Source organism: Cyclopterus lumpus, chromosome 15 (genome assembly GCF_009769545.1).
Source record: "Cyclopterus lumpus isolate fCycLum1 chromosome 15, fCycLum1.pri, whole genome shotgun sequence".
In the NCBI taxonomy this organism is placed as follows: Eukaryota; Metazoa; Chordata; class Actinopteri; order Perciformes; family Cyclopteridae; genus Cyclopterus; species Cyclopterus lumpus.
Window position 1 is genome coordinate 12,325,919 of NC_046980.1, and position 23,264 is coordinate 12,349,182.

Here is a 23,264-nt window from a genome sequence, read left to right on the forward strand (position 1 = left end):
TAACAAGCTAAGATGGTGAACATTGTTAAGAGTTATATTATGTATATATTTACATCAGCATGTCATTGTGAGCATGTTAGCACGATTAGCATTTAGCTCAAAGCGCCACATGGCCTCTTGTCTGGTTTTTTTATTTTAATGAGTATGTTTCAAGGCATATTGTTAAAAGTCAAAGCTGGCTCTAATAAACAAGATATACTATAACGGCAAATATGCTGTGTCTATTAGTCTACTGCAACTTATTTACATCGAGAAATTACACATTGTGATGTGAAACATGGGTTTGGGTTTTAAAGTCTATTCCAACTTTAGCCATGAGAGTTGATGCAGTAAATTACAGTTGTTTTATTCATTTCTTATCTCCAAATGTTGTTGGTAATAAACACATCCAATACAATATAGGTTATCCTGTAGTGAATGAAAATGTTAGAAGGGGATATTTCTTTTCAAATTCAAGTATTTGGGATTTACAGAAGTTCTATGTCTGTTCCGTCTCCCATTTCTCCTTTATTTGATTCCTTTCTATGTCCATCAATAAGTGCTCTCAGTGGATTGAGGTTGAAGTTGGAGAATCCTTTCTCAGAAGTGTTTTTGTGTTTTCTCAGTCCTGATATCGGCACCAAGCTCTTTGTGAGCTTTGTTATGAAGGAATGTTTGGCATGCTTGATTATAAAAGTCCAATCTTGACTGCAAACTAAAATAATTTAGCCTGACATACATCAGGTGTGTGTTGCTGAGTGACGGAAATCAAGAAACAAATTTTCCTCAAGATATTCTTGTAGAAATCCTCTCCTTTCCTGACAGCTGCTTTGACTAAGCCTACTCCCCGGTCAGTCCTTTCTACTTAAGAGGTACCACTCTACCACGCCGACCTCCTCCACGGCACTGTGTGCAGACTGCTATCTGTGTGTGACACAGCTCCATTTGACAGGAGGACAGAGAAACCATTTGTGAGCTTTTGTGGCGCATCTGGTGGCCGGCCACTAGGCAAACAATGCCTTGCTCACTGATTTTCCAGAGGCCATAGCCTCAGGGAGACAGAGGGACGGGGTGATGGTGTTGAGGTTCCCGGCTCCTCCCTCATTACCACCACTTTGTGGCCCTTGAGCAAGGCCCTTAATCCCAATAGCTCCAGTGGAGGTGCTTAATGACAAGCAGATCAGAGTGTAGTTGTACAGGGCAGCTTCCAGGTGTGAAATTATGTGGAAATTAGTATGTTTAGGAGGTGCTGGTGGGGATATTTTGTTTCCTTCAGAGCCAGGCTAGCAGTTCCCCCCGTTCCTAGTCTTTATGCTAAGCTAAGCTAAGCGGTTGCTGGTTGGAGCTTCACATTGAATTTGCAGTAGAAGAGAGGCAGACGATAAGTACAGACAATAAATCCTCTAAAAGGCTTTATTTTTGTAGATACCCAAGGGACAACAAAACACAACCACATTTTTTTAGAATGTTCATGAAGTACACAGCAAAAAGTGATCAAAAGTGATCAATATATTGATGCACCCGAAAGGGGGAAAAGAACAGACTATAACCACTGTGAAGATGGTTTTGGGGGGATACCTACTTAATCTTTTTATTTGGATTTAGTTTCAATTTGCACCAATACCCTGATAGCTGCCCTACACCTCAAAGCAATATGAATATCATAATGTGTATTTGTTATACAACTAGAGCCTAAAGGCTTTCAATTTAGAGTACCGGTAGTTATCATGTGCCAATCAACTCAAACTTAATCTCAAATTAATTTAATTGTAAGTTTTTTCAAAATGTGTCTCCTTTTCTACCAACTCATACCAGAGCAGAAATAGATATCTTTGCCATTTTAATTAGAAATGTGGGATAGAATAGTCATACCTTTAGAACAGTTTTTTTAAACCCAACTAACAAAGCAGAAATCTTTTAGCCTAATCCAACACAACTTTCACATGCATTTCCCCTTCTGCAAATCCGGTTTTCCCAGAAAATGTAATGGGCGCATTATTTAGCAAGACAAATAATGCCCTGTAGCAGTCTCCAAATCACATCCGCACTGTCTTTTCCCTGAGGTTGTGTGATAGGACCTCAATAATTCTAGGGATGGAATATATTTCCTATAGCCACGATTGTGCATTACATGCTTAAGAATTGTTAGATACACATCACTACCCTGAGGATGATGTTTTAGTCAGTCATTCAGTTAAAACAAGTCAAACTATAAGAGAACATTCTTTTCACCACTGTTTATTTGAGGGAGAAAGTGGGCCATGAAACAAAACACCGTAAGAACATTCATTGCTTGGAGCAGGTGGGAAAAGTTGCTAATTATTTTAGCTCTCAACAGAATACCTTAATTTCTGAAATCATAAAACAAGTAGTATCCTATCATGCAAACCTGAAATGAAAAGTGTCTGCAAGTAGGAAACATGAGGGTTCAAGACTGTAATCCAGCTGCAACACAAATGAAACAAGCTGAGGAGGACGCGTTTTCTTTGAATGGCGGATGAACTTCTGCTGTGGTCTTTGTGGGATGATGTGCAGGTTATCAAGCAGCTTAAAGAGGCTGTTCGGAGAAAGCTGTGTAACTCTTCACACGCGCAAAGAAGAAGGGTGTGTAATTGCTGTCCAGGTCAAACTCCGTGATAACGGTTTCCCCAGTCAGCCTAAAAACACAATTACGGTCAATTTGGAAACAAATAGGGAATTGAGTTCTTCTCTTTTCCACTACTTTCTAACTTGTGTCTCTTACTTGTAAGTGATGTGGCAGGAGTGGTGGATCCACACCAGCTTATTGAAACTCTGACGCCCCCCAGAGCACAGATGCAGTCCCACGTGAAAGCTGTGTTCAGCCTCTGGAGGTGGGTTCCGCCTGCAGAACCGATTCCTTTGAAACTCGGTCGCTTTCTGTGAACAGATAACACAGGTTACACACCGTTTTACTCTTAACATTCTTGGAAATGTTTTATTTACAGTGCAAGTGAGCATTCATGCATCACTCAGTATGACATTACTAGTTAGGTAAAAGTGCAAACATTAGAATTTCATAGCCTCAACTGTACTGAGTTAAAGACTTGTTTCCTCTTTGTGTATGTTAGGTTAAATAATGAATCCACCCCATCCGAGATATGACTCTTTAAAGGTTAGCGGTCTCACATAAACTACAGTAACCGGCAAAGCACTACATTTATGTATTGCCACCACATTTACAGTAGAAATGGATGATGAGAATATTGCACTGTATCACAAGTTCAGTTTATGGATCATTCACATAGAGCAACATTGAGGTGCTGTATGTTTATATATATATATATATATATATATATATATATATATATATATATATAACCAACTACTCTGGTTTTATAATAAATGTCACATTACTTTAAATAGCAACGATGAGTGATCTGTAACTATGTATGTTTTGTTAAGCCCAACACAGGTGCAAGTATTTAAAACATTTAAAGTTACAATGAGTCTTTCATTTAAGTTCCTTAATTTGTATTTGATTTACCTATTGGTTAACTTTGTTTAAAATATTCTTTTTAACATGTCAAACCAAATCCTTAAACCTTAAATATGCTCTCATTTCAGACCTAGCTAAAAATAAATGGTGTGGGGCCATAATTGTAGCAAAACTATTTGCAAATGTGTGTGGAGAGTTGTGTGACTATCACCATCTGTGATGTATATATCATTTTTTTTAATGAATCCAAATCTGTATTGAGATTTGTAAATGCGTAGACTAATCTGTAACTGCACCTACATAGATGTCAGTAACTGTACAGACAAGTCATCCGTTACAACTCAGCGGGCCTCTCAGTTTTCTTTTTACATATGACTTTGCCAACACTTGGTAGATATTTGCAAATGCATGTGGAGTTTTGTCTGTACCGCTCTGTGATTCATTAGCAATACAGCCTACATCTACTAGTTATTAATCAATCTCAATACACATGCATATTTGTAAATGCGTAAAAAAAAAGACAGATTGAAGACCGATTGAGATTGTTTTTTTTTTACACATTTACAAATTGTATTACGCACACAAGAATTTGAGATAGTTACACAACTGTCCACACACATTTATAAAATAGTTTTGCTACAATAATGGCCCCATAGGTGGTCAATTTACATAAAAGCACATCCATACTTGTGCTTTAAAGCAGGACGCACAATGGCCACTTAGTCTTTGCTACAGTATAAATCTTCCTCTCATCCCCAAATGTATTCTCACCTCCTTTTTCTTACAGACAACAGCAAACACTTTGGTTTGATTGTCTGTCTCCTGTGACAGACGGAAATGACCGAGCAGAACAGAATCCATTCTGAAAGATTAAACAAAATTCAACTAACGTGAAAAGTGCTGCCACTCACACGGAAATGATTTCTTCATGTTAAGACTTCTAGCTGAGTTGGTATGAAACAGAAAAGATGTACCTGATGTTCTTAGTACGCAAGCGAGGAACAACTAACAGAGGGTCTTCAGGGGTGGTCAGCATGACGACGTGGCCATCGGGGAAGAACCGGAGGTACCTGTGATAACAATGACAACTCTGATCTATGATATCTATACAACTCACAATCAAAAGATTATAATTCAAATAAAGTCAAACATCTACCTGTAGTACTCAACGTGATGCCACGCTCTGTAAAATCCATCCAGCGATTCCTCTCCTTGACGAATGTAAGATGTCTTGCTGATATAAACTCCTGTAAAAAAACAGAAAGTTCAACATCCAGGAAATCATCTCCATTGGATGTTCAGTGTGGTAATAATAGAAAACTGATTCACCGATATTATTCACTTTTTAGAAGCAAAATCAAGATCTGTCCAATGTTATTTTCACTGGCAATATTTAGCCAAATGGCTATTTGAGACATGTACACATAACTATTATCCTTAAATTGGCTTCTATTTGATAAAATCATTATGATATCCTTTTTTGGAGGAGAATCCTAAAACCACACTATATTGGTTGTTTTCCCTGTACTGAAACTGAAAAGATACTTAATTACCATCGCAACGGACACGAGGCCTTTGCAGGAACATCTCCCTCCAGGAATTGAAGGGAACAAGTTTGGTGCAGTTCCGTCCCCACACTCTTAAACAGGCTAAATGCCAAATCTCAGGGTCCCTGGAGAGAAATAGATGCATAATAAAAAAGATTGAGTGAACCTTGAACCATGCACATAGAAATGAAGAAGCAAGCTGTTAAAAAACAAGCTATCACACATCTAATCTGTTATGACAGAGGGTCTGACCTTGCACAGATGTAAAACCCACGGCAAACCAAAGAGAGCTGCTCCAGGGCTCCGATGTCCAGATCACTCGACACAACCCAACGGAAGATGTACATCAGGATTTCACGCGGCAAGGCTGCAGTAAAAAAACAAAAAAACATTTAATACAAACACATGCATAAATACAAGTTGAAAATGACTTGAGACATATTTACAATCTAAAAATAAATAAATTAGATTTTACCGGAAATGTGCATCTGAGTCAAATCCAACTCAGGAGTGCAGATCTTTGGAAATGAGCTTTCCAGAGTGAGCTCCTGCTCAAAGTAGGCAAGGAGATCCTCAATTTCACCATCACCATTATTGTCCATGCTGCAATAAAACACATGTTCAGTTTTAGACATAAGAGTATCCCCGTCTCTCATACAAGTCTGCACTCCACATCATTCACCTTTTAGACATGAGCAAGATGTTTGTTTTAATGAGTCAGCTCACATTAGCAATCCTGGCTGCCTGACGCTACATAAAACTTCAGATTCACTGAGACTTTAAAAGGTGCAGTGTGTTGGATTTGGCGGCATCTATTCATGAGGTTCCAGAATGCAACTAACTGAAATGTGTTGTGCCCACACAAGAAAGTGAAAATGCAAATGTCCATATCTAGAACCAGTATTTGGTTTGTCTGTTCTGGGCTACTGTAGAAAAATTATGGACTCTGTGAGGAGGACCAGCTCCGCATGTAGATATAAATGTCTCATTCTAAGCAAATGAAAACACAATGATTCCTCTTTTTAGGTGATTATACAGAAAAGAAAACACAATTGTTGCTATTATAATTAATGTCTACTAATACATCACCCTAAATGCAACACAATGTTCTTTTAAGATGAAAAACACATTAAAAGGTGTGTTTTAAGAGATCTACATTTTGAAAAACAGACCTTTCAAGCCACATTGAAATATTGCAGAATTAGATTTTTAATAATATCTAAAAATAAAAAAGCAGCTTACTAGTTTCCTCCCACTCGGTCTGCATCAGGAGGACGGCTGTAGTTGATTTTAAACTCAATGTCAGGCACAAGCTGCATAGCCATGCGATAGAACTTGATTGCTGCAAGTAAAGAAATACATCTGATGATACATTAACAAGAATATCAAATTAAAGTGCTCAAGCAATCGCCTGTTTTGGTTTCTCATACCGAAGTCACAAAACTATATGGGTGGATTAAACATGACATCTGAACTGTTGAATCATTCCCATGTTTCATCTCATGATTGAGGTAGAAATGCCTGTATTATCAAAACAACTCTGATATAATGGAGCATTTTTATATTAGCTTACTCTATAAAAAAAAAATTCACAGCATTTTGGTTAGTTCCAAAAGATAGTTTTGTGATAAAGTGAACATTTCATCCTTTCACTGGTGACTTTGATCACCATCCATCCTGCACACATACCCTCATAGACAGCTCCATTCTGCTCTTCCTGAACAGCTCTCAAGAACAGCTCGGTGGCCTGAAGGAAGAAGACTCAGATCAGTCATTCAGCAGCAGTGTGGAGTTCAGTAAACACACTCTGCTATACATCAATGTACATGACCTGGAGAAATCATTTCACAACATACTTTCTCCTCTCGGGCAATATCTTGGGGCCTCTTCAGACCTTTAGCTCGCAGCAGTCGGCCACTTGCTCCAGAGCTCCGTTTGAGTTCAGACATCCACTGCGCTCTGAACGTATTGAGCTCCAGCTGAAATAAAATAAAAATGTTGTTAAGTGCCAAAAAAAAAGTCCCGGGCTTCCGTGTTCTCTATCTCTCATGAAAAAACATGTGAAATAGTGGACATCAAAGGTGACCTCTCGTTTCCCCAATCTGAAACACAGGTAGCAGCACAAATCTCTGCCTGTCAGACTGACATCTCTCAGTGGATGTCCGCGCACCACCTGAAAATTAACCCGGACAAGACTGAACTACTTTTCCTTCCAGGAAAAGGCTCTCCCACCCATAACCTAACTATTACCTTCAACAATTCAGTGTTGGCCCCGACCCCGACTGCCAGGAACCTTGGCGTGAGACTTGACAGTCAACTCTCCCTGACTGCAAACATTACTGCAACAACACATTCCTGTAGGTACATGCTGTACAACATCAGGAGAATACGACCCCTTCTCCCTCAGAAGGCGGCACAGGTTCTGGTCCAGGCTCTGGTCATCTCATGTCTAGACACCTGTAACTCCCTCCTGGCAGGTCTACCTGCTAATGCCATTCGACCTCTACAGCTCATCCAATGCAGCTGCTCGACTGGTCTTCAACCTCCCGAAATGTACCCACACTACTCCGCTCCTCTGCGACCTTCAGTGATTACCGGTGGCCGCCCGCATCCGCTTCAAAACATTGGTAGTTTAACTTTATTGAAGAAATTGTACTTTCTCGATTCTTGTTGTTCTGAGTTTGGACTCATGGTTTAATGCACTTATTGTAAGTCGCTTTGGATAAAAGCGTCAGCTAAATGAAATGTAATGTAATCTTTATTCTAACATACAGTACAGGGTTTCTTGTTGTACTTGAAGATCATGACTTGGATCAGTATTCTGTAAAATATGTAGTAAGTGGTCTGATGTGCATTGATTTTTGTTTACACATACAACAGTGGTGTGATTACAAGTCCATGAAAATCCAAACATGTGTGTAGGAGAGACCACTAGGCTAAGTGTTGGAAACAGTATGACAAGTTCAGCTTGGGTTTAGAGTACATGTATTTATGTACTAATACATTCTATACTTGCACTGCACGTGAGGGATTTATGTGACACTTTCACCTAATGAGATTATTGAACTTTCATTAAAAATTGAGTGAGTGGAGCTTGCTGGCTTTTACAAGAAATCATACTCTCACGTCCTGAAGGGATAAGAGATAGCATGTGCTAGTTGGAATTAATGGCATCAATAATTTTGAAATTAGAAAAAAACATGTTAAATCATCATCTACTGTATGTCTATGTAGGATTCCTCACCTGAAGGTTTGGGTCATCAGAACCTTCATCTTCATCCTCAATCGTACCTTCGATATCTGCATTTTCTTCAGCCTGTACAAAGAATAAGTTAAGTTTTACTTCAATTCATCAATAGCTTTTTGTTTGTCCTGAAAACCTCCCGTGAATGTGGATTTGTTCAGTTTTTAGGTGTGTGGCTTCTTGCAGAAGACTGTTTCCCCAGTTGACATCAACCTGAACTACAACGTAGAGCGGACTTTTCAAACATATAGCAGAACCGTGTAGAGAAATTATGGGGGCTGCCTGTTGTCATGGTTGTCTTGTGTTAGTAAGACAAGTTGTAACTGCAATTACTTTATTTGCCTGTGTTTTATTCTGTATATATCATGCACTTAACAGACATCCTTTTTTATAGAGGTTATTGGTAAATACAATAAATAAACAAACATCTTGAGAATATTATTTTTCATTCAAGGTAAAATGCTAAATATTTGCAAGTATTTTCGCAGCTTCTCAAATGTAAAGATGTGCTGCTTTTTAAATTGGACTAGATTTTAAAAAAATCGGTATAAATGTTGGTGAGAAAGTAGCAAGAAAGTGCAGGACAAAAATACTGAACTAGGTTTGAGGCCATTTAGAAACAGACCGCCAGTTACAGAGTTTGTCCACCAGAGAGCCCTGTTGAGGATAAAAATGATCAGTCTTGAGATTGTTTATGTTTTGAAAAATGACTCAATTACATATTTCTTCATGTTCTTCATGCAAAAGAAGCAATTCAACTCATAGGCATTGTGGAATCGTCATAATAATGTCTCACTATAATCTAACATTTTACGAGGTAAATTATTGATTCATTAACTGTAAAAAAACACAAAGAGATCAATCAATAAGCAGCCCTTTGAGAAGCTTCCCCTACATTCGGCAACATTCGTGCCCAACAAACTATTCTAACTTAACTTTTATTTATTTATTTATCATCTGTACTACACATGTTTTTCTGTGTCTTTTACATAGTGTTGTGATGCTTGACACATCCAAATGTACATCCTGAAACCACTGAACTCTTCCATTATATTGTATTCTGTTACTCAGTTTAAAGTTTCATTACTTCAAACACACAGTGTTAATTGTGGGAAATAAAGATCACATTGTGATAAAGCTCGAGAACAGCACGCGAGTGACTGACGACTACACCAAGTGCGTCTTGATCATTTTAAGACGACGTGTCGCTTGATTCGGGCCACAGCCAGGGTGTTAATGGTAGCTAACAAGTTAATGGTTATTGTTTGGTAACAAGTTAATGGTTATTGTTTGGTAACAAGTTAATGGTTATTATTTGTCAACAAGTGAAGCTCCGGACACGTCGAGCAGAACAACAACCGAACTGACGTCACGGCTAATGGTATCCGTGCGACGTTAGCTCCGTTAGCTCGCTCGCTAGCTGGCTAACACGTTTCTCTCTGTATATCTAGTAAAAGCACGGGGACCCACCATGACAGCGAGGCTAGTATGCGTCCTTTTTGGGGGGTTTGTATCGTCACAAGCGGTCAGCACTGGCGTTTACAGTTCACGGTCGGAGAAGCGGACAACACAACGAACATATTTACGAGCTCGCAGGAACGCAGCCATTCCGCTGAGTGTCCCGGAGCTTCAGTGACAGGAAGTCGGGAAGTGTGGCGAAGTTAGGAAGAGACAGAGGAGCAGGTTGGTCACAGGTACACAGGGCGCGAGACGACGTATTTAACTATTAATGCGTGCATTAATATATATGACTACATGGGGAAATAAGTAAATCAATGAATGTTAGAATTGATCAATAAAAGAATGGATGAATAAATAGAAGCTAAAATGACAACTTCAATTGAAGTAAGTGAATTGTTATGACTCTGAGACCATAGGAAACAAAGGAAGCATGCGAGTTATCAAGTATGAAAGTTTAACAAATGTAACAATGTTGATTCAAACACATGAGACCTAACTAAATGAAATATAGCGACTGCACCACAGTAACACACATACACACACACACACACGCCCTTCACACGATCATGTTTCTGCAACCTTCAAATAACATTCTGAGAACTTCTCCGTTATGTATATTGGATCAAGGATCATTCCCAGAAGGTTATTTCTGTCAAATCTTTTTATAACCTATTGGGAACGATCTCTGGAGATTCCTAGAAGGTTATAATTGTAAAGCTGGAGTGGAGTATACAAAACAATTATTCACATTATGGATTCATCTTTCAATTATTATCTCAATTAGTCATTTTATTTCAGAATGGCAGTTCACATTTCTGTCTCAGTAGCATTTCAGTATAGTCTAGTTGTAGTAATACATCAGTCATTTGATGGGTGCTACTCCAAAATATGTCACCGATATTCAGAGTTGACCAAATATTGAGTGTTAGAAGTCCAGAAACAGCCCACACAATACTGCCCATGTGGTGCTGCTATGCCCTATCTAAATACCTAACACCGTTTTTTTAATATATTTGTTATAGTTCTTAATTGTTATGTTGTCTACATGTTATTTGTTGTTATTGTTAGCTGTTTTCCACTTTATTACTTTATTATGTTATTACTTTATTTTATTATTACTTTATTATTATTATTTCTATTATTGTTATTATTACTACTACAATCACTTTATGTTGGACAAGAGAGAAACGTATTTTCAGATCTTCTGTATGTTTGCACAAATGGAAGAAGTGACAATAAAGCTGACTTTGACTTTGACTTTGATTTGAGTAAAAAGCTATGAAAATGTGACATTTACAGTGACATCCCTAATCAAAGAATCTGATGAGTCACTAAATCCAGTGGAACACCTGCTCTTCAGGATTGATGTCATTCAGCTGACAAATGAAATAAAAGCATCTGTGTTGATCAGCTCCTCTATCCGTGTGTGACCAAGCATTTTAAACCGATTTAAAATGTCCAAAAGCAGTTGTAGAGCCACTTAAACTTTCCCTGAAAAGCAGTGACTGATACCTGCCTGAGGGTCACCACAATGAAAATGGGCCAAACTCTTGTTGTCACAAAAGCTGTTTGTGTGGCAGTATTATCCAATAGCAAAGCAACACGCATCATATCCACCAGAAATGTAGAAGAACATTTGAAGGCAGACTAGTTTTTCAGGAGTTTGTGCAGCTGGTTTGTTACTGATGCCTAGTTTTGACTTCAATGTATTTATTGGCCAGCTACAAGTTACTTTGCAGATCAAGACATGCAAAACATATGATGAGCTAAGTAAAAAATAGTATGCATCATTAATTCTTAAAAATAATACAACATATTGTATCTTATATTGTAATACATCAGTAATAGTGACCTGCGCATATAAAATGCATGTGCTATAACACGCGGAAAGGAGAGATACATGTAATACTAAAGTATATTTTGCTGCTCATAATATTGTTTTTTTAATTAAAATGTTCAAGTAAAGTCTTGAAAGCAGAACTTGTAATTGTTTTCTTATGTGTTGTTTTATTTTTTATGGAATAGGCCCATTTTTATTTTACTTTAAGCATCTAAATACTTTATCCACTGCTGCGTGTGTGTGTGTGTGTGTGTGTGTGTGTGTGTGTGTGTGTGTGTGTGTGTGTGTCTGTGTGTCTGTGTGTGTGTGTGTGTCAGAGAAGGAGCAAAGAAGGATACACCCACTTTGCTTAATGGCAATTTTCATGTAATGTTTCAATTGTTTGGTAATTTCAGTAGGACATTGCAGCCTACTTTTTCTCTACCTTTAACTAACAGTTGTTTCGCCAGTGTATGCATTGCAGACTAAGCTATGAGAACATTGTCTCTCCAAAATGTTAATTTTGGGAAAGTTAGAAAAATAACTGCCTGGTTTTAATCAGTACATGTAAGTTGGCAATCCTGTGAAGGGTGAACACGTTATAAATGTAATGAGAAGAATGTAATCACTGAACGTATTTGAAAGCATCAAAATAACCCACATATTCAAATACTGTTTGTGTAATAATCATTCATCTATTTTAACAGCAGAAGACCTGTTTTCCCCATCAGCGCTATTACTTTAGATAACTGGTAATACATGTTACCCTTATTTGTTTAGTGTATTTAAGTACATTAAACAAACATACTTTATTTATTAATTGTGGCATTTTTTTTCCTTTAGGGTCCTTGAAAACACGTTTGGAACTGGACCATCAGCTTCACTTGAGGACAAACGTGTGAGCAGAGAAAAACAATTCAATACAAGAGCATACACCCTTGGTCACTTCTGGCTTTGCTTTACGCCGATACATCGTTATTGTACTTTTGGGGATTCTTTGAATATCAGTCTTGTTTTATCATGTCATGAACGAGACTTCCCTATGATATTTACCTCTCACAAATATATATTTAGATGTTCAATGAGAATGACATCGAAGGCGTACAGACTTCGGAGATAAGGACGCAGTGATTTCTTCCGTCTCGTTTTGTATCTTTGTAGCCGACGGAGCCAGAGGAGAGCTGTGATTTGTCGTAACGAGACCGCAAACTGTCCTTACAGCAACGCGAGATTATGACGAGCTCTATGACGGCAGGGCCTGGATATCGTTTATGTATGTTGTGTGTGAGGCGGATGCGGTTATCCGTCTTCTAACGGCGACAGTGAGCCAGCGGATTAATCCGCGAAGCCAGTTGTTGAACATCGACCACGAACGCTCCTCGACTATGTGTTGTTGTCGATTTGACTCGAGAAGGGTGAGTGACGTCCTCTGCTTTATGTTTAAAGTGAGCAGACCATTCAGTATAAACAGGCCACTGGGGTTTCTGTAATGTTGTCAGCAGCTGAGCCACCAGCAGCACCAGTAGCGTTATACGAGAGCCTTACTGGACCAGGGCTAGCTGTTACTTTATGCGGTAAAAACATATAAATAGTCTGCTAGCATCCCGGTGAACCTCCGCGGGCTTTTTTCCTCTAACGTAGCTACTTTTTCCCAAATAACGTTAGTACGGTAGAAGATGGATTTATTAGCTCTGTTAACGTTGATGAACGACATTTAAACCGAGAGGTGACCACACTGGTCACTGGTGGTTTACACATTATTTCACTTGTCAGTCAACAGTTCAAGTTACTCGACACTTATACGCTATGTGTCTGATTTGAAGTTATTTTTCCTCATTTAAAAAAAAAAAAAAAAATTGTATCCACTCCCTTTTCCACATTTAAAAATACAGAATGTGCTAATGTTGTACACTTAAAAAGGTTTAACTGCAAGGCAAGATGTCTCCTACTTTCCTGAAAAGTCCAACATGATTTCCTGTTTCCACAGTGATGATTGGCGATGAGCAAAACCATCTTGTCTTAAACTCAGATTTAAGTTGAGCTCAGAGACAGTTTCCCTCTTCATCAGATGATGCATAATTTGGCACAGCAAAGCTCAAACAGCAAAGTGAAGAAACACTAGTCAAAACATAATATGGAGTGTTGGGGAGACTTTTATTTTCTATAGTATACCTCACAGGAGGTCCCTTATCTTTATCCCAAATCCTTCATTTGATGATGCAGGCAGATCCAACTTTGGCACTGAAAACCAGGAAAACTCTTAATTCATCATCAGAGGTAGCTTACCTTGGACTGAAATGTAGAGAGGCAGTCAATTTAACACTTGATTTGCATGACTGAGAAACTGTTAATTGATATATTGGACATTGCTGATATATTGGCAAATCTTGTGGCCGATACATACAAATACATTTCAGTATAGGAATGCCAAAAATTCATCTAGTTTGTCCACAGCACTCACAAGTGTTTCAACCATTAAATGCTTCATTTAGTCATAAGTGTGTGGTCACATAGTAAACATAGTAATTCAAACAGCCAGGCTGACATACCTAACAACAGTTTTTGTCATTAATCCCTCACCTTCCCAGCTAGAAGGAGGCAATTCCATGAAACCATGAGTCCTCCAGCTCTGCCTGTGGTCTTCTGCTGTTGTCACAGGAAAATCTGGTTGCATTCAGCAGCGGGAGGCAAACACTCTATTTTCCACCCAATTATCATCTTCCCCCGGATGCTATGGAAGGACAAGCATAATGAATAGATACACAACGATCAGACAGCTCGGGGATGGAACCTACGGCTCCGTCATCCTCGGTCGCAGTCTGGAGTCAGGAGAGCTGGTGGCCATAAAGAAGTGAGTATTCGGACAATTGTGTGCGTTTGTGTCGGCAGCACCTTTTTCTTTTTGACATGCAATTTGGTATAATTTGCAAAAAATAAGTTAATGGCGAAAATATTTTTCAGAATGAAAAGAAAATTTTACTCCTGGGAAGAATGCATGAACCTTCGTGAAGTCAAGGTGGGTTTATCTTTTCTACCTTTTTTTTAACACAATTTCACACATTTATATATGTGGGTCCCTCATTAACAATAGACACAATAACAGGAACTGGACATTGACCCCTCAATATTCACATTTATTTATTATTCTTTATATATTCTCTGTGCATCTCGTTTATCTTTCAAACAACCGACCGTAAAACGAGAAAAAGATGATTTTAAACATCTCTTCCTGTCAAAGACGTCCAGTAAATATTCACATTATTATACTTCTTAAACATGGATCTTTGGTATTCAACGATACACATTTCTGTATATTAAAGTGTCTTTCTGCTGTTTTTGTGTAAAAATCACATTTTCCTCTTCATTCTCAAAGCGCTCCTTTTTAAATGTGTTTTATTCTGCTTGTGACGTAACGTTATCGTTGCTCACACTGTGGAGTCCGGTCCTCGCCAGCCAATCATGGCCCTTGTCTCCGCTGTTCCGTTAATCCAATTGGTCGCCACTAAGCGGCGGTGCGATTGACTGCCTCCGATTTGTCGGACAGACGGGGGGGAGGAGCTAGCTCTCGGCGCTGGGGGGCGGTGGCAGCGGCGGCGGATCCCAACGATGGCGGAGAGGACGACTGCGCTGGACAGCAGCGAGCCGCCACTGTCCGTGTAACTTCCTGTGAGGTCGACCAGCCAACCTCCGATGGGGGGGCTGATGAGTTAGGGGATGGCGTGCAGGAAGTAGACCACGCCCAGCGCCGAGGACAGGTACCGCGCTCCCACCACATCTGCCGTCACCACGGGGATGAGCGCCGTCAAAGTAACCGTAGACGACTGCGAAGGGCACGAGGAGCGTGAAGGAGCGTGAAGGAGCGGAGCAGCGGCGCGAGGACGCAGCAGAGGCCTTCAGACACCTCCGGTCCGTCAGCCAGCCAAAGGTGATGTTCCCCACGATATCCAGGACCCCCAGGATGGACATGAGGAAGGCGGCATGCTGGTGGCGGACCCCGACGCTCAGCGCATACGGCACCAGGTAGATGAATGGGAGGCTGCAGCCGCTGGCCAGGAACAGGAAGGACACGGCCAGGACCAGGAAGTCCGGCAGCAGCAGGAAGCGGAACTCCTGACCGGACAAGAAGCAGGAGCTGAAGCCCCGCCTGCTCTGGGCCTGAGGGGCGGGGCTTCCCGGCATCGTAGCCTGGGGCGCCACCGGCTCGAGGCAGCCGTCCCATTCTTTGGGGAGTTTGACGGCGAGCTCGGCGTCCCGGGTCAAGAGGAGACCAGGTTTCTCCTCCTCCACTGTCTCCGCCTCCTCCCCCACTGACTCCTCCTCCTCACTGTCCCGCCACCCGATTGGTCGGAGCAGTGCCCCGCAGACGCACAGGTTGGCGACGAAGGCGCTGAGGACGAGCAGCGCGCCCCTCCACGAGTACGACTCGATGAGCAGCTGCACCACCGGCACCGGGAACAGCGTCCCGATGCCACTGCCGGACATGGCGACGCCGTACGCCAGAGCCCTGCGGCACCGGAAGTAACGGCCCACCATGGCGATGGACGGGGTGTAGCAGAGGGCGAAGCCCAGACCTGTCAGGACCCCCATGGTGAGGTACAGCAGCTCCAGACTGGTGCTGAAGGAGCTCAGCAGGAGTCCAAAGGATGACAAGAGTCCCCCGAGCATCACCGCCACCCGGCAAGACCAGCGGTTCCCCACCAGGCTGCCGATAGGAGCACAGAGCATGGTGGTGCAGTCCACCAGGCTGTGGATCCACGACGTCATTGCGTTGTCGGCTCCGAAGTGAGTCTGAAACTCCACGAAGAAGATGGAGATGCACCTCGTCACTGCTCATGTGCAGACTGTCACCATGAAGCAGCACCCTATGATCACCCAGCTCCACCCTCCTCCGTCCAGAGGCGACTCCACGCCACTTCGCCACTTCCCATCAACCATTGACGCAGTAGTCCTGGTCCCGGTCCTGGTTGCTGGACCCTCATCTTCCTCACCAGTTTGCTCCAGTTCTCTGACAGCTGCTTGTGGCTGGAATTCCTCTGCCTTTGCTCTCAGCTGGCTCCTAATGTGTTGAAGTGGTTTGGCTGGTCGTGTGGTGATGAATCTCCAGTTACTTTCATCCTCCGCGCTACTGTCAGAGTTTCTGTCCTTCTGTTTTTGCTGGCTTTGCTGGCTTTTCTTCGTTATACATGTGTTGACTTCCTCTTTTCCATTTTCTTTTTCTCTTGTTTATCCTCTTCCACAGGCAGAAAGTCACAGGGCAGTAACAGATTTATGTGCAGTACTCTGGTCCTTCCTGGGCCTCTCTCAGGCTGTACAACGTAGACAGGACTGTCCTTATGTTTTCTCTCGGTTATCACATGGATTTTCTCTTCCCAATATGATCTGAGTTTTCCAGGTCCTCCTCTGTCCTTGAAGTTCCGCACCAGTACTCTACACCCTGGCTGTAGCTCCACTCCATGAGCTTTTTGGTCATACTGCTTCTTAGCTCTACTTTTTTCCCTCTGGACTGTCTGTGTTGCTAGCCTGTATGCCTCCTGCATCCACCTTCTCCACTTACTTGCATATTCAATGTGAGAAGCACCCTGATCAGTTGGTGTCAGTCTGTGGTTCCTGCCATAGAAAAGGTAGTATGGTGCATATCCTGTTGCTTCAAAGTTCTTCCAATCTGACTTTGCAGCTTCTGTCAGATTTCTGAGCATAGAAAGGCGTGTTCGATTAAATCTCTCCACCACGTTTCCAGCTGGATGGTAGGGTGTTGTGCGTGAACCTTGGATGCCACAGTATTCTTCGAGCTTGGAAAACAGTTTATTCTCAAATTCCCTGACCTGGTCATAATGCAACTTGGCAGGAAATCCAAACTTGAGCACAAAATCGCCAAATATCTTTTCAGCTGCATTTTTTGCCGACTTGTTGATACATGCGTAAGCCTGCGCGAAGCGCGTGAAGTGATCCATCACAACTAGGATATACTCATATCCTCCCTTACAGCTTTCCAGAAGCAGGTACGCTTACGTTTGAGGCAGCTGCACACCTTGGTCACATAGTGCTCCACGTCTTTTTGCATATGAGGCCAATAGAATCGATCTTGGATCAGACTGAGTGTTCGCTCCACGCCGAGATGTCCCATTTCCTCATGTAGCTTCCTATCCTTTCTGTACAGGATACCATCTTCATTGACGTACAGCTTGTTTTTCTCCCTCACTAGAACAGGGATGTCATTGCGTCTGTCTCTTCCTCCCAGATGAGGCCACTGTCCTGTGATGACATATTCTCTCACCTTGCCATTGACTGGATCATCCTCTTGTGTTTTTTTTTTTTTCAAGTTGGCATCATATAGCACCGCAGAATTACGGAAAATACAACCCCAAATCAACTTGAATACTTTACATACAGTTGCGTCTATGATTTGGCAGAGAATTGTCTATATTAACTGATAATAATGTACTGTTGAATGTATTGGCTGCGACTGATCCCCATTAACTTTGCAAATCAATGTTTTTATTGAAGCTCCTCAAACATATGAGTATTGGCTCCATTCTCAGATTTTGGGTTTGAAATATCACTGCGCTATGCTGTATTACTGGTTAACATTAAATACAAGGGAATAGAACAAATATACAACAGCTAAATGCTGAATTTAGTAATTGCTGTATCATCGCCTCGACAAGATGTGGGCTGCATTTCACAGAGCGTTTAAAATAATATGTACATAAATACGTAAACATCAAATAGCGATGGCGTGTAATGTTTGATGTTATGTTGTCAGCTATAACTTCTTGATGATTTGCAGGTAATGCAGTAGCGATAATATGATTAATATACTGTACATCTACATTTTAGACCAGTTGTCACATATTGAAAATGTCTGTTTGTTTTCATACCAATTCAGTATGTTACTGTTCAAATTTCCTCACAGCTCAAAGTCACACACCAGCTCTAAGAGTTGAAGGTGATTCTTGTGTGCTGTTCGTTTTGAGCTCCGGTTCCCATCGCTGGCTTACACATCCCTCTCCTAGAGCTTGAACTTAATGCAGCAAAACATGTGTGGAACTCGCTGGTCCTTAGAGGATAGCTGGATCATAATTATAGCATGTCACACCATACAATCTCAAAACCCCATCACAGCGTTCCCCCCTTTACTAAAATGTAGCATAGTTAAACCTATGTCCTTCCAGTGCATGGGATTAGTGTCTATGTCTCCATCCTGCTTTCTATTCACCCTATTTTAATTGTGAGTTTAAATCCCACCTTTGCAGCATTTACCCCCAAACTCCATTGTGTTCGTAGTCGAGCCATGTTTTAAAATGAAGCTTGTGTTTCATAGTTGTAGGGCGTGCTTTTGAATGTGCTGCAGTGACCCGTGTGCATTGTCCAGTATGGTTACGTTGACGTTATATTTCTACTTTTTCGTTGATCTGTTCCACGTGTTCTTACATGGTCTGTTTCTTTTATTTTTACAGTCCTTAAAGAAACTCAACCATGCCAATGTAATCAAACTTAAGGAGGTAATTCGAGAAAATGATCACTTGTACTTCGTATTTGAGTACATGAAGGAAAATCTATATCAGCTTATGAAAGACAGGTGCGTATGATTGTTGCTTGCTGCATTATTAATCCCACAGTTATAACTTGATAAATGTGTACAGTTTCTTAACCGTATGAGTTTTCTAACTCTTTGTTTCTTGCTGCAGGACTCGATTGTTTCCTGAATCTGCTGTAAGAAATATTATGTTCCAGATATTACAGGGGCTCACGTTCATTCATAAACATGGTACGTCTGTTTACGACTGCATGCTTAATTAAATGTGGCACATTTGACGTTTTGTGCCGAGACGGTCACGCTGTTTGTGTTTTGTTAGGTTTTTTTCACAGGGACATGAAACCTGAGAATCTTCTGTGCATGGGCCCAGAGCTGGTGAAAATAGCTGACTTTGGGCTTGCCCGTGAAATCAGATCTCGACCACCATACACAGACTATGTCTCAACGAGATGGTGAGTTTCTTTGAGATTAAACGTAGTGCACTTTGTTTGATAGTTCAGTGCACTCAAGTCTGAGTACCCTCTCTTTTGGACCAGGTACAGAGCCCCAGAGGTGCTCCTCAGATCCACCTCCTACAGTTCACCCATAGACCAGTGGGCAGTTGGCTGCATCATGGCAGAGCTTTATACCCTCAGGCCTCTTTTCCCAGGCTCCAGTGAAGTAGACACCATATTCAAAGTGTGCCAAGTCCTGGGTACGCCAAAGAAGGTAAGGCTCTTCACATGTGTACAGCAGAATTACACAGGATGTGTAGATGGGTACACATAAATGAGTAATTCTTCACTATTTAACTGCACTTGAATGTAACTGAGACCAAAATTACCTTTTTCATTTCCCAAGTTTCATTTATGTTTGAAAAATAAGACCAAAAACATCAATACTATGTAGTAGGAATATGTATTGTGCACAGAATATATATATATATATATATATATATATATATATATATATATATATATATATATATATATATATATATATATATCTCAGTGTAGGTATTGGTTTTGTTACGGGTCACCCCTCAGTGTTTATTTTATTTTACTAATCTACTACTAATCTACTGTCACGGTGAATAGAAACACATTTTCTTGTTAAATATTCTGTACTGTATGTCTCTCCCCCCTCTAGAATGATTGGCTGGAGGGATATCATCTGGCAAGTGCCATGAATTTCCGTTGGCCTCAGTGTGTTCCCAGTAATCTAAAGACACTGATCCCAAATGCCAGTCCTGAAGCCATTCATCTGATGACAGATCTGCTCCAGTGGGATCCCAAGAAGAGACCAGCTTCGGCCCAGGTAGGGTCCGATCTACACTTCCTCTTAATAATCTAACATACAGAATGAAAAGCTGCTGTTGTATTGTTCAAATCTTGATATCTTTTCAGGCTCTCAGGTACTCTTACTTCCACGTGGGCCAGGCGTTGGGCACTCCACAACAGATCCTGGAGCAGGGCAGACCTCAGCCAGGCCTTGTGCCGCTGCAGGCTCCTTTCCAGTCACAGCAGACGCTGCCGCAGCAGCCACTGCTGCTTAAGCCTGTGCCCCCCTCCCAGCCTCCACCTCCAAACCAACACTGCTCCCCCTCCAGGCCTCTCCAGCAGATCCAGCCTTCCCCTGTGTCTGCAGCTGCACAGGCGGCATCGTACCAACGGCACACAGAGCTGGTGCGAGAGCAGCAGTCGAAGCACATCCTGAAGCAGGAACAGGCCGGAGGAACACCACAAAGCCATCTTCCTTACATTGTTGACAAGAGTCTGCAGAGCAAGGTGAGGCTGTAAATATTATATACATATACTTGGTAATATATAATACTTGGTCAAAGTACACACACACACACACTTATGGTGTATTTTCTATATATCTGCTACTCTTATTAGTTTTACCAATTATTCTTTATTTCTTGAATAAATTAATGAAGCCTTTGCATAATAAACATGTTGATGTTAAATCCTGGGCTAGTAATGCCTTACACCTGGCCTCCTATACATTCCTGATAATGGCTGATTGATGTTAACACCTAAGCTACATTATTTAGCTTTACTCAGTATTTTCAGTAATACTTAGAACTAATAACTTGTTTTTTCGATCATGGAATTGTGAAACATATTTCTTACATATATGTCTGATGTTGTTCTTTTAGCAAACAAGAAAGGAGACAGAGAAAGCAAACCTACTGAGCTATCAGTTGAAACCTAAAGGGGGGCGGCAGCGCTGGGGCCACGGCACAGGACACCCGAAGGGTGAAGACTGGGACGACGACGAAGAAACGGATCTGACATCCATAAGTATTCTTGGAAAAAGTAACTTCTCCACAGAGAAGTCGAGGCAGGGGGAGGACACGCTGAGCAGGTGAGGCCATGATCTGTCATCATGTGGTACCTTTTTGGGCCAGTGGACTTATAACAATATAAATATGCAAAAAGATCTGTAGCCTCAGCTAATGTCCATACATCAATTACTACAAGCAAGTAACTCTCACTAACTTCGTCTCATTGAACGCACGCTGTCTTTCAGATATGGAAATGTTCTGGATTTCAGTCGACCCAATGGAAAAGAAGATTCACCTTTAAACCTGAACAAGAGTACAGCCTACCAGGAGCCACCGAGAACCGCGTCTGCCAAACAACATTACTTGAGGCAGTCAAGATATTTACCTGGTAATATATATTTGAATACTTCCACTGAGCAGGTGTGAGTGGTGGTATGTTTTTATGATGTTATAAAGTACATCAGATCAACCACAAGACTTTTGGAGGACGTCATTTTTACAACAGATATTTATTATTATTATTATTATTATTATTGAATTAATGCTTATCATTTGGTAACCATGGTGACACGTCAGAGTGTTGAGGGTTAGCCGGGTCCGTCAAAGGTTGTTAAAACCGAGGCGTCTCTCTTTCGGCAGTACCCGTTTCTACCTGGTCATCGGTATTCATGAAATGAGACCCAGTTAGATTTAATAATGCTCATGATCACTTATCACTTATGTCATTTTCCTTGAAAAAAGTATCTGATCATCTCTCACCGTCTCCCTCAGGCATTAGCACAAAGAAGAACGTGGCCATGAATGCCAGTAAAGACGTCACTGGAAGCCATCATTGGGGCACCAGCAGTATTCCATTTGGAGGGACTCTGCCGAGCAGAGGCACTCACGGTAATCTCCCAGGACACTAAACTTCCCTGTAATCTTACTTACAACTACCATTCAAATGAATTAATCTGTCATCGTTTGTTTTTAAATGTCAGGTGCAAACACAATCCCGGGTGGATACATGCCATCGTTTTACAAAAAAGACATTGGTTCAGCCGATCACAGAAGGCATCAGAGTCCTTCGGCGGAATCGACAGCATCAAGTGAGGATGAATTTCTATAATATTCAGCAAGCTGACTTCTATTAACTGTTTTAGTGTCGAGCCACCTAACAATGCATTTTTGAAAAAAATGTCAAAGATACCTGTTATTTTGATGCTATTTCAGATTATGCAACATGGCAGTCAGGCCGGAGTCTGATGAACACCTCTACCAACATGCCAATGACCAACAAGAGCACCCCGGGTCTGCTGCCCCACCCACCGGTCCAGTCCATCCACGGGCGAACAGACTGGTCTGCCAAATATGGACACCGCTAGTGCCGGCCTGGAGCTCTGACCTCTGCTAAGACTTTCACCTCCAAAGAGTAGGCCTAGTTGTTTTATAATCTAAATCTGTGCATACATCTTACAGAGCAATAATTTTGTTTTTCATTATGTGTACTATGGATGTTGTGAGTTGTAAAATATCTAAGTGTATATTTAAATGCAACCGGCCAAAATGTTAGCCCAGATTTGCTCCCCTGTGTTTTTATTTTGTATTTCTGTAACAAACCTACAGAGGTTACAACCTCAGTTTTGTATCATATTTGTAATTGAATGTTCACCAGCCTGTTTACATAATATGCATATTAGAATTTTATGAAAACTTCACTGACTTGTTTTTGCTACAACTAATTACTTTAATGTTTTTTTTACATTGCTGCCGTTTTTGTTTGCCTTGTAATCGGGTAACTATTTGTGGGCATTATAATGAATACAATGCAAGTGGTTGCGACTCTGCTCAAATCTGTTCTAGTTTCTAAAGTATAATTATCCAAGTTAAAACAAGCTACCCCGCTTGGCCAAAGTGAGTGTGATTATTGAATTGCCAGTTGTTGAGTATAATTAAACCTTTTGACTGGGTA

The 23,264-nt window shown here is 41.1% G+C and overlaps 2 protein-coding genes across 8 annotated transcripts; one reads left to right on the top strand and one right to left on the bottom strand.

Moving 5' to 3' along the window:
- Nucleotides 1-1,376: 1,376 nt before the first annotated feature.
- fbxo9 (F-box protein 9) lies at nt 1,377-9,877 on the bottom strand. Its single transcript, XM_034551358.1, has 13 exons — nt 9,698-9,877; nt 8,228-8,299; nt 6,840-6,962; nt 6,673-6,730; nt 6,226-6,325; nt 5,459-5,586; nt 5,236-5,350; nt 4,990-5,108; nt 4,593-4,683; nt 4,411-4,506; nt 4,208-4,298; nt 2,723-2,877; nt 1,377-2,636 (listed from the first exon to the last, which is right to left on the bottom strand). Exons 1-13 carry the CDS (start codon nt 9,698-9,700, stop codon nt 2,528-2,530), a joined length of 1,260 nt encoding a protein of 419 aa, XP_034407249.1. The 5' UTR covers nt 9,701-9,877; the 3' UTR covers nt 1,377-2,527.
- On the top strand, nt 9,442-23,264 carry LOC117743660 (serine/threonine-protein kinase ICK-like). Of its 7 annotated transcripts, none has more exons than XM_034551352.1 (17): nt 9,442-9,466; nt 12,215-12,259; nt 12,351-12,405; nt 12,669-12,922; nt 14,096-14,358; nt 14,469-14,523; nt 18,965-19,086; nt 19,196-19,275; nt 19,364-19,496; nt 19,581-19,752; nt 20,173-20,340; nt 20,430-20,810; nt 21,185-21,393; nt 21,559-21,701; nt 22,085-22,201; nt 22,294-22,401; nt 22,526-23,264. In XM_034551352.1, exons 5-17 carry the CDS (start codon nt 14,258-14,260, stop codon nt 22,675-22,677), a joined length of 1,941 nt encoding a protein of 646 aa, XP_034407243.1. In that variant the 5' UTR covers nt 9,442-9,466; nt 12,215-12,259; nt 12,351-12,405; nt 12,669-12,922; nt 14,096-14,257; the 3' UTR covers nt 22,678-23,264. The 7 variants fall into 7 exon arrangements, with proteins under 7 accessions (XP_034407243.1, XP_034407242.1, XP_034407245.1 ...); XM_034551351.1 differs by lacking the exon at nt 9,442-9,466 and adding an exon at nt 9,803-9,910; XM_034551354.1 differs by lacking the exon at nt 9,442-9,466 and adding an exon at nt 9,803-9,910 and having other exon boundaries at nt 14,100-14,358.

What these genes read in the sequence shown, in the direction of transcription:
- fbxo9 (XM_034551358.1), bottom strand. An exon ending in CTGATGACCCAAACCTTCAG is followed by an intron (nt 6,963 to 8,227) that starts GTGAGGAATCCT and finishes ATTTTATTTCAG; the next exon opens with CTGGAGCTCAATACGTTCAG. An exon ending in CATCACGTTGAGTACTACAG is followed by an intron (nt 4,507 to 4,592) that starts GTAGATGTTTGA and finishes TTGTTATCACAG; the next exon opens with GTACCTCCGGTTCTTCCCCG.
- LOC117743660 (XM_034551352.1), top strand. Translation starts at nt 14,258, where the DNA reads ATGAATAGATACACAACGATCAGACAGCTCGGGGATGGAACCTACGGC. An exon ending in CACGTTCATTCATAAACATG is followed by an intron (nt 19,276 to 19,363) that starts GTACGTCTGTTT and finishes GTGTTTTGTTAG; the next exon opens with GTTTTTTTCACAGGGACATG. An exon ending in GGCGGAATCGACAGCATCAA is followed by an intron (nt 22,402 to 22,525) that starts GTGAGGATGAAT and finishes ATGCTATTTCAG; the next exon opens with ATTATGCAACATGGCAGTCA.